The 15,610-nt window shown below is 28.0% G+C and overlaps 7 protein-coding genes across 7 annotated transcripts; 5 read left to right on the top strand and 2 right to left on the bottom strand.

Moving 5' to 3' along the window:
• Positions 1-218: 218 nt before the first annotated feature.
• Positions 219-3,029, top strand: cubi_01688 (uncharacterized protein; the record flags this gene model as incomplete). The annotated part of the gene is made up of 1 exon (XM_029018700.1): positions 219-3,029. One exon carries the CDS (start codon positions 219-221, stop codon positions 3,027-3,029), a length of 2,811 nt encoding a protein of 936 aa, XP_028874135.1.
• A 387-nt stretch (positions 3,030-3,416) lies between these two features.
• Positions 3,417-4,274, top strand: cubi_01687 (uncharacterized protein; the record flags this gene model as incomplete). Its single annotated transcript, XM_029018699.1, has 1 exon — positions 3,417-4,274. One exon carries the CDS (start codon positions 3,417-3,419, stop codon positions 4,272-4,274), a length of 858 nt encoding a protein of 285 aa, XP_028874134.1.
• Positions 4,275-5,173: 899 nt separating this feature from the next.
• cubi_01686 (uncharacterized protein) lies at positions 5,174-5,998 on the top strand (the record flags this gene model as incomplete). The annotated part of the gene is made up of 1 exon (XM_029018698.1): positions 5,174-5,998. The coding sequence occupies one exon, from the start codon at positions 5,174-5,176 to the stop codon at positions 5,996-5,998; it is 825 nt and encodes a 274-aa protein (XP_028874133.1).
• Positions 5,999-6,118: 120 nt separating this feature from the next.
• Positions 6,119-6,796, bottom strand: cubi_01685 (uncharacterized protein; the record flags this gene model as incomplete). Its single annotated transcript, XM_029018697.1, has 1 exon — positions 6,119-6,796. One exon carries the CDS (start codon positions 6,794-6,796, stop codon positions 6,119-6,121), a length of 678 nt encoding a protein of 225 aa, XP_028874132.1.
• A 376-nt stretch (positions 6,797-7,172) lies between these two features.
• cubi_01684 (uncharacterized protein) lies at positions 7,173-9,677 on the bottom strand (the record flags this gene model as incomplete). The annotated part of the gene is made up of 1 exon (XM_029018696.1): positions 7,173-9,677. The coding sequence occupies one exon, from the start codon at positions 9,675-9,677 to the stop codon at positions 7,173-7,175; it is 2,505 nt and encodes an 834-aa protein (XP_028874131.1).
• A 608-nt stretch (positions 9,678-10,285) lies between these two features.
• On the top strand, positions 10,286-12,211 carry cubi_01683 (uncharacterized protein; the record flags this gene model as incomplete). Its single annotated transcript, XM_029018695.1, has 1 exon — positions 10,286-12,211. One exon carries the CDS (start codon positions 10,286-10,288, stop codon positions 12,209-12,211), a length of 1,926 nt encoding a protein of 641 aa, XP_028874130.1.
• A 483-nt stretch (positions 12,212-12,694) lies between these two features.
• Positions 12,695-15,256, top strand: cubi_01682 (uncharacterized protein; the record flags this gene model as incomplete). The annotated part of the gene is made up of 1 exon (XM_029018694.1): positions 12,695-15,256. The coding sequence occupies one exon, from the start codon at positions 12,695-12,697 to the stop codon at positions 15,254-15,256; it is 2,562 nt and encodes an 853-aa protein (XP_028874129.1).
• Between the last annotated feature and the right edge of the window lie 354 nt (positions 15,257-15,610).

Raw genomic sequence — 15,610 nt, 5'->3', positions numbered from 1 at the left:
TATAGATAAGATAAAGAAGATTAAAGTATTTTTGATGAGTTAATCAGTGTGGGAGACACTTAGAAATACAAAATAACTAGTTTATAAGGGTATATAAGTTAATGTTAAAAGTTCAAAGTAATTATATTTTGTATAGGTTACATGTAAATGTGTAAAGTACTTTTTATATTACTTGGACCGAAAGATTGAGAGTAATTAAGATTAAATTTGTGGTGAAGATGGATGAATTTGATGAAATTGATGATGTTTTATTGAATTCAAATGAAATTGAAAGTCTATTTGAATATGATCATAATGAAAATATTGAAGGAAATAGCATAAATGGTTATGAAAATGAGAATGAAACCAAAAATATAAATATAAGTCAGTCTATGCTAATGTCTCCTGAAAATATTTCTGGTAAGACACATTCTTCTCTGAGAAGAGTTGTTTACAACTGCAGACAAAATAGTGCTTTAAGGAGTGAGAATTATGGCTTGGAAACCCCTAAAAGTATAAGTTCAAGGAAAGTAAGTATAAATATAGAAAATAAAGAAACTAGTGGAGAGACTAAGTCTGAAGAAGTACAAGAAAGTAATTTATCAGATAACACCATAGAATGTGCAATATGTTTAATGAGCCTTCAAGATTTATTGAATTGCAAAAATAAAGAGAATGAACAAGGGAATACTAATGGACTAAATAAAAATATAGGTGATGATAATTCTATCAATAATGAAGAAAAGCTTGAAATTAATATGAACTCTGTTGCAAAAATAGAAGCTGTTGTTGATATTCCAAGTATGGAAAAAAAGGAGGAGTTATTAATAGGAGGATTGAGTGTTTGTAAACACATCTTTTGTTTTGTATGTATTAAACAGTGGTCTGATGTTGCTACTCAATGTCCTCTATGTAAAAGAGACTTTGATCACATTAATGCTTTTAATGTAATCCCAGGCGAATTTTCGATACCTATAATGGTTATTCCTGTAGAAATGAAAAAGTTGAATTGTAATGAAATGGACGATCCATTTGCAGATTTTGCATGTGAGGTTTGCAGATTAAATGATCATGAAGAGGTGCTTTTACTTTGTGACAGATGTGATAGGGGCTACCATACATATTGTTTAGATCCCCCTTTAGATAGTGTTCCAAGTGGAGAGTGGTTTTGTCCAAGATGCATAAGAGGTAGAAGAAGGAGAGCAAACAATAGAAGAAATAATACAAGTAGGGCCAATAATAGCAATTTGGACGCAGATTTTATTATCGATGATGACCATGATTTTGTCGTAGAGTTAGGCTCGGAAGTAAATGTTAGAAATAGAATAACTACGAGATCTTCTAGAACTGGCCGTTCAACTAGAACATCAGGAGTAACTACAAGATCTACAACAAACAGCAGATCTTTAAGATCAAATAGAGAAAGAAGATTATCCAGTCATAATGATGAACAAAGCTCAACAACTAACAATATTTCAGTAAATACAACTACAATTCGAGTAGTCTCGATAGATAGTGACTCTTCAACATCATCCGTAAATGATAACACACTTTTATCGGAAAGAAGAAGCATGTTAACCTCTAATAGAAATATTAATCAGAGAAGAGGAAGGTCTAATTTGAATGTAATATTTGAAGGGGTTGAAACTGTTGAAGAAAACATTCAAGATAGAAGCGGAGACAGAAATGTTTTGGATTCACAATCAGATAGGCCAAATAGATCTGGTAGAAACAGAAGAACAAGGCCCGAAAGACGTACTAGGAGTGGAATCTCCAGAAGAGCCAATTCAAGGTCTGGAAGGTCAGCTTCAGGAACCAGTATATTAGAGATGCTTGAAGGTGCCATTCATATATCTTCAGCATTTTCCTCAGAATATGTTGATTTAACTAGATATACATATAATGAAGAATCCTCTTCTAATACAGTTTTTGGAGCACCTAGAAGTAGGAGTAGTTCAGAAATCATGAGAACAAATATTAATAATAATTATCAAAGGAGAGAGAACAATAGCAGCTTGAATGAAAATTCGAGAAGTAATCACACCAACAGGCAAAGCATTCAAACCAGTTTAAATATTTCAAATTATAGAGTTCCAAAGGAAAGCAAAGTTCAAAGAAATAATTCGAATTCTAATATTCAACAGAGTTCAATGTTTAGTGGTTCCCAGTACAGTAAGTCATCAGACGATGAAAATAGTATAATAGAATTACTTGAGAATGAAGAACAAAGCTTCCCCAATAATTTTGATAGTTCTACAATCAATATTAACAACTCTAAAAATGTTAATTCAATAAATGCAAATAAAGAATCTGACCTAGTTACCCAGTCTTCCATCTTATTTGACTCTGATGAAAATCTTTCAAGTTCGAACTTTCCCAAAAGCTCTCAAAATGTATCTAATACTGGAAAACTACATATATATGGAGATGCAAAAAATGCTGTTGAGTCAATATCCAATAAGATTCCCTATTCCTCTTCATCATCATCATCTTCAAGTAATGTTAATAGAGCGAATTCGCACTCTTCTTCTGATAGTAAATCGCAATTGGAGATTAGAAGTGCTAATATTAATATCAGCAGCAACAGTAGTGCTAATATTATTGGTAGAAACAATGATGGGGAGTCTAATAATAAAAACGAATCAAACAAAAGCAGTGGACCAGTTATTTCTCTTAGAGCTTATTACCCTGAAAGGTTCGCAAGTTCAAAACCGAAATACATACCCGGAAATGACTCTTTGAAATTTAGAGATGAAAACAAGTTAATAAAAAGTTTTTCAACTTCTTCTTCTTCTTCTTCCTCCTCCTCCTCATCCTCTTCTTCTTCTTCCTCTTCATCATCATCATCTCTTGCAAATATAATTACTTTGGTAAGAAATCAAATAGGTACTCCAACTCAAATTTGTTCCTCCGAATCTAATGGAACAAAGAGAATCCATATTTTGGGACAGGAAAATGAAGGAAAGAATGAAGAAGAAAGCACAAAGGGAAGATCTCAAGAGTTTTCACCAAATAAAAATCTCAATCAGAAAAAAGCTAAGAGGCTTTAACATGACAGAGATATTTAATATTAAACGGTTTTTGGAAATTGAATCATGTTATACTTAAATTTGCATTTAAATAAGCAAAATACAAATGAAATAGCCCAATTAATCTATAAAAAAACTAAACTTAAGTTATATTATTATCTTATTAATTTATTATATATATAAATATTTTTTATTTTTATACAATTTTTTTTCTGTTTTAAAATTAACACATAATTTACAAGAAAATAAAATGTCACACAACAAATTCAAACAATTAATATAATACACACAAGTGATTTAAAAGTAAATTAGTAATTAACTTTGAAAAATAAGTTTTTCCTTATATTTTTTCAAAAATATTCTTAATTTTCAAATTAAATTGATAGTATTAGTACAATTTAATGCTATATGAACAGTCCAGGAAAAGAGACCAATGACTGGTACTCTCTACAAGAGAGAGCTTTAAAATTATCTGACCAGGCATTCAAAAACTTGGTAGGTGAATATGAAGAACAAATCAGAAACTTGAAATATGAGATCAATTCTAGAGATAAAAAAATTCAGGATTTAAAAAGCAAGCTTGATATTACAAATAAGCAGGTAAATACATTAAAGACAGAGAAAAACGAGCTTTGTAATCTTTTAGATGCTTTAGAGACACAAAATAGGAGTAGAGATAGTAAAATAGAAGAACTTTGCCTAGAAATCTCAGAAATCAAAGGAGAACATGAACTTTCACTTGCTAAATTAGAAAGATGTTTAAATAAATATAGGGATGTCTCTTTTATTAATCAGGAATTTGATAGAAGAAGAAATGATCAGTTAAATTTAGATAAAGACGATAACAGATCATTATTATCAGAACAATGTGAAAATATTGAAATTAAAGAGATACCAAATTTATTAGTTTCTGAAGCCATCCATCATCCAAGCAACTTTATTACAATGAATAATGGAGCATGCTTAGAGAACTGTACTGAAGATGTCGAGGGATTACTTTGTAGTCCCCAAAAAATAGGATCTGGGAACTCTCCTCGCAATGATATATCCCAATATTCAGTTAGTAAAAGTGGAGTTTGGAATAGGATTAGTCAAGTACTTCCAAAAGATTCGTATTTTTCACTCTTAAATTGTGTTAGACAGTATCATCTCGGATTAATGAATGAAGAGGAACTGCAAACTGAAATTCAAAACGCTCTTTTATCAAATAATGAAGCTGTTAGGAATGCCTTTACAAAAGATATACTCCACTTATCTTCAAAATGAAGGTTATTTTATGCAGTTAAAAATAACAAACTTTTTTCCTATTTTCTTTTCAGGCCTACGGCTAAAATTGCAATATAAAACATTACTGGAGCTAAAATTAAGCTATAGCCAAACTTTAAGCTTTAGATAAAATGAATATTAATATTAGTTTCCAGAATTACAAATATGAATATTTAAAAATGAGAATAGGAAGACAAGATAAAGTTTGAAGAAATTTATCACTAAAAAAAATGACTGAATTTATGATTTTGCTTAACTTTTCTTGATTTTTATCCTATAGCTTGAGATTAAGGTTTGTTTTCTTACTTTTTATTTTTTAGTTGTTTTTTTAACAACCTTTCTATTCATATTTTTTCTTAATAATCAGTATTAACAAAACTAAGAAAATCAATGAAATAATTTTTATTAAAATCAAAATTCTGATAGCTATAATTTTTAAAATGATTTTTAATTGTATTTTTTTTTTTTAATATTAAATATTGGAAAAAAACTTTAGGATTATAAATTAACAAAACAAAAAAAATTTTCAGTATCTTTCTTTATATATAAATAGGCGTATTTTATTATTGTAAATATAAAAAATTGAAATATTAAAAGTCAGATTGAAATATTTCAAGTTTTTTATTAATTGAATTTAGGCTTGATTTTTTAATTTTTTACATAAGATGCATGTAGTGGAAAAATATCTTTTAGCGGGAATTTCCAATATTTTACTATTTTTTAATAAAAAGAATAAAAAAAATTTAGTTAAGAATTACTAGGATTTAATGGATAGAAAAGAATTTGGTCATGCAAAATAATAATGTATCATTAAATAGAGTTTACCCTCAATCTGAAAACATTTTTTTTTAGTTTTAAGATAAAAATATATGAAGAGTTAATTTTTAATGTTGTGCAATATGGAAATAGGTAATAATTTAAGGCTTACATGTAAAGGGCTTCTTAGAGAATCACTTTCAAAAAAGAAGAACATTCCATCTTTAGTAAATATTTGTGTGAACAAACTAAGAACAATAAGAAACACTATTACGTGTTTGGAAGAAAAGAATATATCGAAAAACTTGATTTATTTAATATTTAAAGGTTCTACTTGCCATGAACTTCTTGCTGCAGAAAAGAATAACTCAGGAATACATAATATGTTTGGTAGTGATACTGGCCAAATTTGGGATGCACTTTGGGAAACTGCAGTTAAAGTAAGATATAGTAATAATGAACATATTCTAAGTAAAAAAGAAAATAATGAGAATTATAGAGAATTCTTTATTAGAAATCAAGAAGATGCAGAGAAAAAGTTTAAAACTCATATATTGAAGAGATCAAAATCTATTGGTGTATCAAAAGTAAAAAGAACTCCTAATATTGAATCCAATAAGGGAAATAGAAGAACTTTATCACTTCATAATGGTTCAAATTCTGGAAAAAACAGTACTTCTTCAAAACGAAGCATTAATATTTTAGAAAATACTCCAATATTTGACCTGCATAATCCATTATTTAAACCGAGAAATTCCAAGACTACAGCTTTGAATAACAGATCAAATAAATCTAGCAATCCAATATTAAGAGAATACTTTGAACAAAAATCGAAATATAAAAGTATAAATAGACTCTCCTCTTCAGTAAACTCGAGAATATCTTCACTTTCTTCTTCATCTGCTAATACTACCACTACAAGTGTTAAGTTTAATAGAAAACCTGAAGTTACTTTTAAATTAGATTGAACTTAATAATATTACTTTGATATAGTAATTGTTTATTACTAAGCAAATTATTCATTAAATATATATTCACATATATTTTGCTAGAGTTAATTTCTTCTATTATTATTAGGATTCAAAAGATCAGTTTTGCCTCAGGTTTTTATTTTCCGATTTTTCAATCTCTTTCAATATATTGAGATCAATATTACTTTCGAGTTCTATAATATAAGAGTTGTAAATCAGTCTCAATCTCTTTAAAACACTAATAAGAGCCATTTGAGAAGAGAATAGTTTGCATTCTGTGCAAATATTATTTGAGTCAAAGTCTAATATAAGTTTTTTAGCTTCATTTATCAAATCATTTCTTTGACTAAGTTCCTCAATTCTATTTAAGGCTTCTTTAACTGATTCTTTTGTATTGAATACCATTTCTTTTTCACCTTTAGATTTTAATTCTAATTTGAATTGGCCTGTTTCATTTTTAGTTGATATATTATATTTCAATAATTCCATTTTACATTGATTAAAACTTTCATCAATCGTGTATATTTGTGGAGTTAAAGTTTCTAAGAAGAAAATGTACTCTTTTTTCTTGAATTCATCTTCCAATAATTTTTTTACACTCATTTTTGCAAAATAAGACCAACTATTTAGGGCATCTGTACATTCTAAAAGTGAAGATTTATTTTGAATACTCTCAAGCTTATTATCAGCTTTTTGCTTTCTTTTAAAACTTAATTCATTAAATTGAAGGCATTCTATTCCGATTAATAAAAATATTGAGCATAAAGATGAAATTATTCCAATTGATCTTTTCATATTTAGTTTGATATTTTACTTAAAAAAAAACTAGAAGAGTAAAATATTACAGAATTTACACGACAGTAAATCTTTAGTTATGTATTAATTTAATTCTTAATTAGTATTAAGATGAATGGCTTTAATATAAGGGTTTAAAACCAGTCAAATTGTATACTTTCAATTTTTTTAAATTAAACAATTATTTTTAACGTAATTATACATCTAATTGAATTATTATATATATTTAATTTATTTACTTGAAATTTGAAAGTCACATATTACAAAAAAAGTATCATAAGGTGTGGTATATAATTCAATGTTAAATTAACTAAAATAAAAATATATATATGTATATATATGTATGCTCATAATATCATTTTTTAGATTGATTTGTTTAGGAATTTCTCCAAATAATATATTTTCCTGAATTAGAATAAATTTCTGGTTGGTCGAATTGTAGAGCTTTGGGGTTAATGCTTATAGAATTAGGAGGTATACTAACTCCTTTGTAAGTTGCCTCAGTTGAACAAACATTGAAGTTTAAAAGTGAATATGGGAAAATAAGTTCAATCAAATTTGAGTAAATCTCTTTTTGTGTAAGCTTTTTAGAATTCTCAGAGAATTTAGCAATTTTGGGGTGAAGTTCCATCAACCAAATAGGATTTACATCTTTAATTGGGCAATTTAGAAATGGTTGGATACCAGCTCCAAATGGATCAGGAGCAGAGTATAGAAATTCATTGTATTTATTGGAATGAATGTTTTCCAAGAACTTTTGTGAACAGCTTGGACTTCCTGATTCTATACCAACATTCAACATATAGGAATTAATTGCTGGAGAATTGAAAGATTGGACTTGAGATTGCAAAGAATAGTTCCCAGTTTTATTATTTTTATTTTCCTTATATATAATTCGAAGTTTAATACTGCCATACATTCTTACTTGTATAAATGAAAATTTCTCATTAGATCCACTCTTACCAAGAACTTCTTTTGGGTTATTTATTGTCCAAATAATGTGTTTTTTATCATTTGAAATAACTATTTGACCCATACTGGATTTAAGGTTATGGCTAAATATCATTACACTTGGGATATTATGTTTATTGAAGCTGTTGTTTCCATTACAATTAATATTTTCTAGTGTTCCAGGTAGTAGTGGAATTGAAACCTGACAAACTTGCATTCCTTTTACAATATTAGGGTCAAAACAAAGACAATATTCAATTTGGAATGAGTGGGTTAAAATAGGCCTAAAGTGACCTTGAGACTGAGTAATTTGTTTGATAGGTTCTTTAGATTCTGGAGATATAGTATAATAACCTTTAATAGGTATGTTCAATTCATATGGGTACCAGTAATTAAAAATTTTTGATGAATTGCTTTGAGAGCTATTCCAACTCAGTTTAAATCTAGAAACAGGAGTAAATGAGTTTTCAGAAGATGAGTAGATTTCAGAATTATGCCTAATAGGTATAAATGTTTTTTGGGTAGAATCAAATAATTCGTCGACCAATTTAGTGCATGAAATATTATCTTGTACTGAAATATAAGGTTGAATATAAATGTTCTCTTGATTAACTTCATCCTTTGAATTTATTGTAACTTTTTGCCAAGGAAGAATTACATTACAAGATATTAAAACGGAGTTTGGTAATTTTCCAGAAAATTCAAGAGCTCCTGAAATAAAGCTTGCATAGGGGTCTCCAATCTTTTTAATAAAGTTATCCATAGAATCTTCTCTTTCTGTTATTGGGTTCCTATTTTCAATTCGAGTTATCATTGGATGTTTTTTTGCAAAACAACAAATCAACTCAACAAGAGAAAACTTCATTGAGTAATTTATTGAAGATTGATTTGTTGAGGTTCTTGTTTTGGAGGAGAGCTTTCCAATTCCAAGATTTATCATACCTCCAAAGATAATTTGGTTTTTTGGATCATTGTTTGGAATAATTGGGATAAATTCATCATTTAAGTTCATACTTGCATCCATTTCCTGTATTAATTGCTGTTCTTCTTCTTGAGATAAATTATTAATAGACTCTAAATAAAAGCTTCCGTGAAGCAATGTTTCCTTTTTCTTAGTATCCATGCTTTGCTCATCTTGAGTAGATTTTAATTTTTCTAGTATTCTGGAAGAATCAATAAAATTTTGATTAAGTAAGTTTTTCAAATAGTTTGGTATACCTTTGTTTCTTGAAAGCAATATTAAATCTCTTACCTCTTTTTTGTCCATTATTGGAGATCCAAATGGTATAAATATTCTCCAAACTTCAAGAATTTGGCTAACTTTGAGTATTCTTCCTTCCTGATTGATCTCAAGTAGTTCTAACAAATCTTCCAGTAACTGCATTCCTACTCTAACCTCAACTAATTTTATGGATAAACTTTCTAAATTTTGAATAAAATCTTTAGAACGTGTTTTGTATATATTTAACAATTTGTGATCCTCTGATATGCTAGTTTCTAACGAAATCAATATTAACATAAAGTAACCTTTATTATAAGAATACATAAATGGCCACAAATATTTTCCTTCACTAACTTTCATATAATGTAGTAAATTGTTTTCTGAAATACTCAATAGTATTTCCTTATTTAGTTCATCCTTTTCACTTGAAGCCGGAGCTTTCAAATTATCAATGGAAAAAACCCCCAAAGAACTTTTCTTAAATATATTTGAGAGCTTTGCTGCTTTGAATTTAGATACATTTTCGTATAATACTCTGAATTTGAACCATTCTAGTATATCTTTGTCATTTGGTACTTGCACATAATCTTCTTCAAGAAGTTTTTGAAGCCTGTTTTCAACAGATTTGAATCTTTTGCTCAAAATTAACTCCAGGGAGCCTCCTTTTAATGCATTTCCAAAAATCCATATTCCTCTAATATATGTCATTTATTTCTGATTAAGAATATATAATATTATCTGAAATAAATTACATTTCTATTTGCTGTTCTTTGATTTGATTACTTGTAAGATTTAAATTCAATAAAACTCAATTAATCAGGTTTTAATACCTTAGTTCTCTAAAAATCAAATACTAAATTTTCTAATTCTATCAAATCGTTGTTATTTATTATTAATTATTTTCTTCTTTTTTTTTTTTTTATCTTTAGTTATTTTCAGTTAATATTACGTGTATTTGTGTGGCGGTTGTCAGATAATACTGTGAGTAATAAAAATATGTATGTAAATTAGGGCAATAGTTAATATATTATTTTTTTAATGTTGGTATTTTAATAAAAAAAAAATTAAGGAGAAAGAAAATTCAAATTTATGAAAAGTTACATTACACAAACTTGAAAGATAATTTTATTTAATTTTTAACACCAAGCTTTAATATATATTTACTTTGTATTATATAATCTAAATTATCATTTTTACATGGATTATGATTTTGATTGTGGATACTCTACTCTATCTCTAATTTATATTATGGATAAAAAGATAGAAATTTAGTCGGATTTAATTTTGCTAATTATATTTTTTTTATTTTAAGGAAAATGAATGAAAACGACAATATACTACTGGATGATGAATATATTAATAGAATTTCAAAAAATAGCATCAAAAAGGTACTTAAAAAAAACCATATTAACCACTCAAGTTTAAATAATGGGTTTATTGGTTTTATAAATAATTCTAATAATTGCAATACTAGCATTAGTTGCAGTGCCAACAGTACTAGTAACAGCAGTAGTAGTAATGCCAACATTATTGGTGAAGGAGAGGGTAGAGGAAGATACAGAAGCAACAGCAGTAGCACTATTATCATTGATGGAAACAATTATTTAGGCATTCATTCAGGCGAATTATGCCATAGCAAGGATTTTTATGAAACAGGAAACGAAAAAAGCAATGTTAAAATTTTGAGTAATAATTCATATGCTTTAACAGATCTAAGAGAGAATAGTGATGAAAAAAATGATAATTGTGGTAATAAAAAAACGAGAAAAAAAGATGGAAATGAACAAATTAACTTGGAAGAAGTTAAAAAGCTTAAAATCCCTGACTGTTCTATATGTAGAGAATACTTAACTAGAAACTTAACAGTAATAACAGTATGTGGGCATGTGTTTCATAAGCAATGCATAGATGCCTGGCTTTCAAAATGTGATTCAAACAAAAATTTAAATATGGCTCAGGGTAGATTGAACTATTTGTTAAATGATAATGGAGAACCAACATGCCCATTATGCAGGGTTCCGTGTTCATTATTCACCCTTTGTGATTTGGTGAATATTACAATAGACGAAACTTTAATCTTAGACGATTCAGAAGATAAATTTCAATGTTTTCAAAAAGAAGAGGTAGTTAGCCCCAAAAATACGGGGGAATGCATACAGATTAATTGTAGGTTAAAACTGAAATCTGCGACAGATGAATCAGAGGCAAAATCAAAAGAAATTGAAGAATTACGCACACAGCTTAATGAGGAAAAAACAAAGGCATTGGTAAAAACAGACTTGAACGAAAGTTTGGAAAGGAAGAATGAAGTATTACGTGAAGATTTGAATAGGATAACTCATGAACTCGGAGAAATGAACCAAAAGTATTCCGATTTGCATAGAAAATATACATTTATACAATCAAATAATGCTATTAATAATTTTATGGGAGAAAAACTTCAAGATGATTTAACTGATCCAAATATTCAAGTGGATGAAACAAACCAGATATCTAATTTAATAGGATTTAATCCATTTGAAGGTGAAGATAGTTTAGAAAAGAGAGAAGACACTTTTCAAGCATTAAAAGTACTTTCCAATGCATTTATCAAACTATCAAGCAGATATGATCAACTTAAGGAGAAGTCTAGTAAATGGAAAGCTAAATGCTACCAGCTTAAGGACTCGCATACAACTTCGATAAATGAATGTAATTTTTTAAAGGAGAAACTTAGAAACTTAAATAAAATAATAAATACATCAGAGATTGTGAAAGAACCAAGCACAATTGTCTCAAATGTTTCTAATGTAGAAAATTCTGCAAAAACTCCTAGTAATATGGAGAATGATGAGGAGTCATTTTCTTATATTTCCAAGCTCATTCAAGACAAAAAAACTACAAAAAATTTTATCGAAAGTAACTCAAGATCACAAACCAATCAGGAAAACAAAATATTCAGTAACTCCTCACAGATTTCTTATTTGAAATCTAACAAAATTCTAAAATCCTCCAGTTCTATTAAAAAAAACGAATTTGGAGGTATAAACACTGAGGGTAAATCTGAAATAAACACGATTAAAAGCAAAACACATGAATCTGAAAGACTAACGTCCAGAAATGAGGAGTCTCCAAACCCAAACTACTCAACTTTAATTAAAAGCAGGAGAAATCATGTCATTAAAAGAAATATCCCGATAGATTCACAATCTATTTCCAGCTTTTTTTATACAAGAAAACCAAAGCTTAAATTAATTGACTGATTTTGCCGCCAAAAATAACCCCTCAAAAACATGTAATTGCGCACATGTAGATCGTTTTATAATAAGAAAATTCAAGAAGGTCTAAAAGTATTTAAAGAATAAAAAAGGGGATCAACTGTATATATGGCATATTTATATATTATATATATTTATATATATAATATATTCGAATTTAAAGATAACGAATAACTAAAGTCTTCATTTGGACAAATATGAAATACTATTAAACTGAAATATTCAAAAAGTCTTTAGTTATATTGAGAAAGTGATACTTGGGATTTTCTATTTTTAGATTAATTTATTTTCTTGAGCTACTGGAATACTCTCAAAGGCTGAAATCTAGGATTTGAAGGGGGAAAAAAAGAGAAGAGTGGGGAGTAAAAGAGAGAAAAGGATTAGAATAGCTTTTTTTTTTTTGTTAAAGTATTGAATCTGGACTTTTTAAACCAATAATAAAGATAATAAAGTTTTAATCAGTTTAAGATGAAGCCTTTTCGTAAAGTATTTGATTTTTTTTTTTATTTAGATAATTCTAAAAGAAAATTTGGTGGAAAGTATGATAAAAATGACTCTTTTGGTGAAAATTTAATTAAAAGAATTGAAAGCGATTCAGAAAGGTCGAATATATTATCTGACTGTATTGAAGCAACCAATTATAGAAATAATGAAAATAGAATGCATGAAATATCTCAAAATCCTCAGATAGAAGAAATCATTCTAAAAACAAATGAAAAGCAAATAAATAGAATTAATGATCTTGATCTGAAAACATTCAAAATTGTAGTATCTAATTTTGAAAATAATCCTATTGTTTCAAAAATGGTTGAAAATTTTAATTTGGATAGTACATTAATAACGACAAGTTGTAATAGTCCTTATTCACTTAAATCATATAATCAATCCAAGAAGGATTTTGAAATGAAATTAAATACAACTAATAACACTCCAATTACAACATCTCTGGATTTCCAATCCGACGAAAACTCAAAATCCTTGAGCAATGTTTATACTACAGAAGAAGAAATGACTCGTGAAAATAAGGATGAAGAAATTGACTTCTTAGAATTACTATTGGAGGAGGTATTAAATACATTTATGAATAACTTACCATATCTTGCTTATTGCAAATTTTTGGAACTTTCTGAATTTTTATTTAGAATTATTGAAAAGAGAGTGGGAATAGGTAAATCTATTGTTTTAGAAATGAATCTTATATTAAATAATAAAACGAGTAGTAATAATGTAATTTCAAATAATTATCAAAATAGCAGCAACAATACTACTCAATCCACATCATCTTTCCATAATACACTAAAAAGCTTAAAGTTTGGCTCGAATAGAAATAATACAGTGAATAATAATAATAATATCGATTTTAATAAAAGTAAATTCCTTATAGAACCAGTACATTTAAATAGAAATGGAGTCCCAATAAAGTTTTCAAATGGAAATTCTTCAAACTCACACAGCTCATCAGGAACAGGAAGCTCAAGAAAATGGAGATACCATATCAGTAGTAGCTGTAGTAACGGTGGAAATAATGTTAGCAACAACTCTAAGTCATCTAAATCAGATTCAACATCTCAGATGAATTTAGGTTATAAGAAAGCTAAACTTTTTTTGGAGTCTATTTCCTTACTTCCAAAAAGATCCGAAGAAAATAAGGAAGCTGGTCAAAATCAAAAAAGTATATTTATAGAAGATATGGAAAACTTCAAACCAAACTTGAATTCAAAGTTTGTTAGGCTGGAGGACTTTCCATGTATAATATTTTCACAAAATTGTTTTCCAGTAAGTAATAGTAAGTTCTCATCCATCATAGACCGGAATCTTGCATTGGAATTCTTAAAATTCCCAACAGAAATCAAGTGTTTGGGCTTAGAGCAGGAGTCCAGACTCTCTGAATTTATTACTAAATTAGTTACCAATATGCATATCCACAGATTGAGATTTACATTATATAAATGTTCAACAAGTTATACAGATTTAGTATTGGCTCTTAAATATAAGAAGAAACACTTAAATAATAAAAGTGAAGAGCAGTTTCGTCGCAACTTAGACGAACAATTACAGAATGAAAAATCTAACAAACCAGAAATTTCAAATTCTGAATGGAACTCGCTTGGTGATTCTAATTTAGGTATGTGGTGGACTATGGGTACAGAATCTGAATTTTTAATATTATGCGACTATATAGTAAATACTAATCCGATAAATGTAGTTAGTATTGTAAATGAGTGTGATTTACATCTTAAATGGGCTCCTTTTGTTACAAGTTCAGAATGTTTAGCCTACATTGGATTATATAATCAGCTTGTTCGTCACTATTCAAATATGCCTTGGCCAATTGGTCTTTGTCAATGCTCGTTATACTGTGTGGCTATTGATATTAATAGGCAAGAAGAAGATGATTCTGAGCCTTGTATTATTATTACTGCGGTTTCTTTACCAGAAAAAGCTGATTCAGTGTGTGGAATTAAGGTTAAAGAAGCTCAATCTAATGCCTCAAAGCTCGATATTCTTTCTTTATGTTTCGTAATTCAATCTGTGCCAAACTGTCCATCTCAAACAAGAATCTCATTTCTTTCCAAATCAAATATGCCAATACCAAGTTTTGTACCAAAAGCAGTTCCTTCCTTTATCGCAAAACAAATCGGTAAATCTTTTTTTAATAATATTATTAGTATAATTGAAAGGTTCAACTCTACACCTTTTTATCAACGTATCAAATCAGATACTGAGTTCTATGAATTTGTTAAAAAAAGAATGAATATTCTAGATGATTCAAAATTCGACTTTATTCAAGATCCTAGCCCAATTAAAAAAAAAACTCAAAAAGAAATTAAACAAAGAAAGGAACTAAATGAATCATATTCTAAGGAGGATTTAAGAGATTACCTCCACAAGAGTGGAATTAACTCTTCACAAACTCAGAATACAAATCATTTTAGTAACTCCTATCATATAAAGGAGGCTAACCCCTTTACAAATTTGGGAAACTATTCTGTAGTAAAAACTATGATGAGAATGTTTCCAAGCTTTTAAGAAGTCAATCACTAGGAAATATGAACTGATATTAAATTTAATTTATAAATTATCATAGAATGGTTTCACTATTACAAAATTCCCTCAAATATTTATATTGATTTTTTTCGAATTTTTTTTTATTAATAGTTAACTTTAAATTTTTTTTTTTTTTTTAATTCCAATTTTTACCAATGAATCAGTTTGGCGCCAAACTAGGCATGCAAATTAATCGCCAATTAAAATTGTGACCATATTAAATATAAATAGTAAAATTCTAATTTAGATAACGTGGTTAATTTATAAAATTACTATTCTATAATTTATGAAACTTTTTTAATAGTAAATAAAAACAATCATTCAAAAAAAGTATAT

Source organism: Cryptosporidium ubiquitum, assembly GCF_001865345.1.
Source record: "Cryptosporidium ubiquitum isolate 39726 chromosome Unknown contig_9, whole genome shotgun sequence".
NCBI lineage: Eukaryota > Apicomplexa > Conoidasida > Eucoccidiorida > Cryptosporidiidae > Cryptosporidium > Cryptosporidium ubiquitum.
Note: the sequence above shows the minus strand (reverse complement) of the source record. Positions and strands in the feature narration are given on the sequence as shown.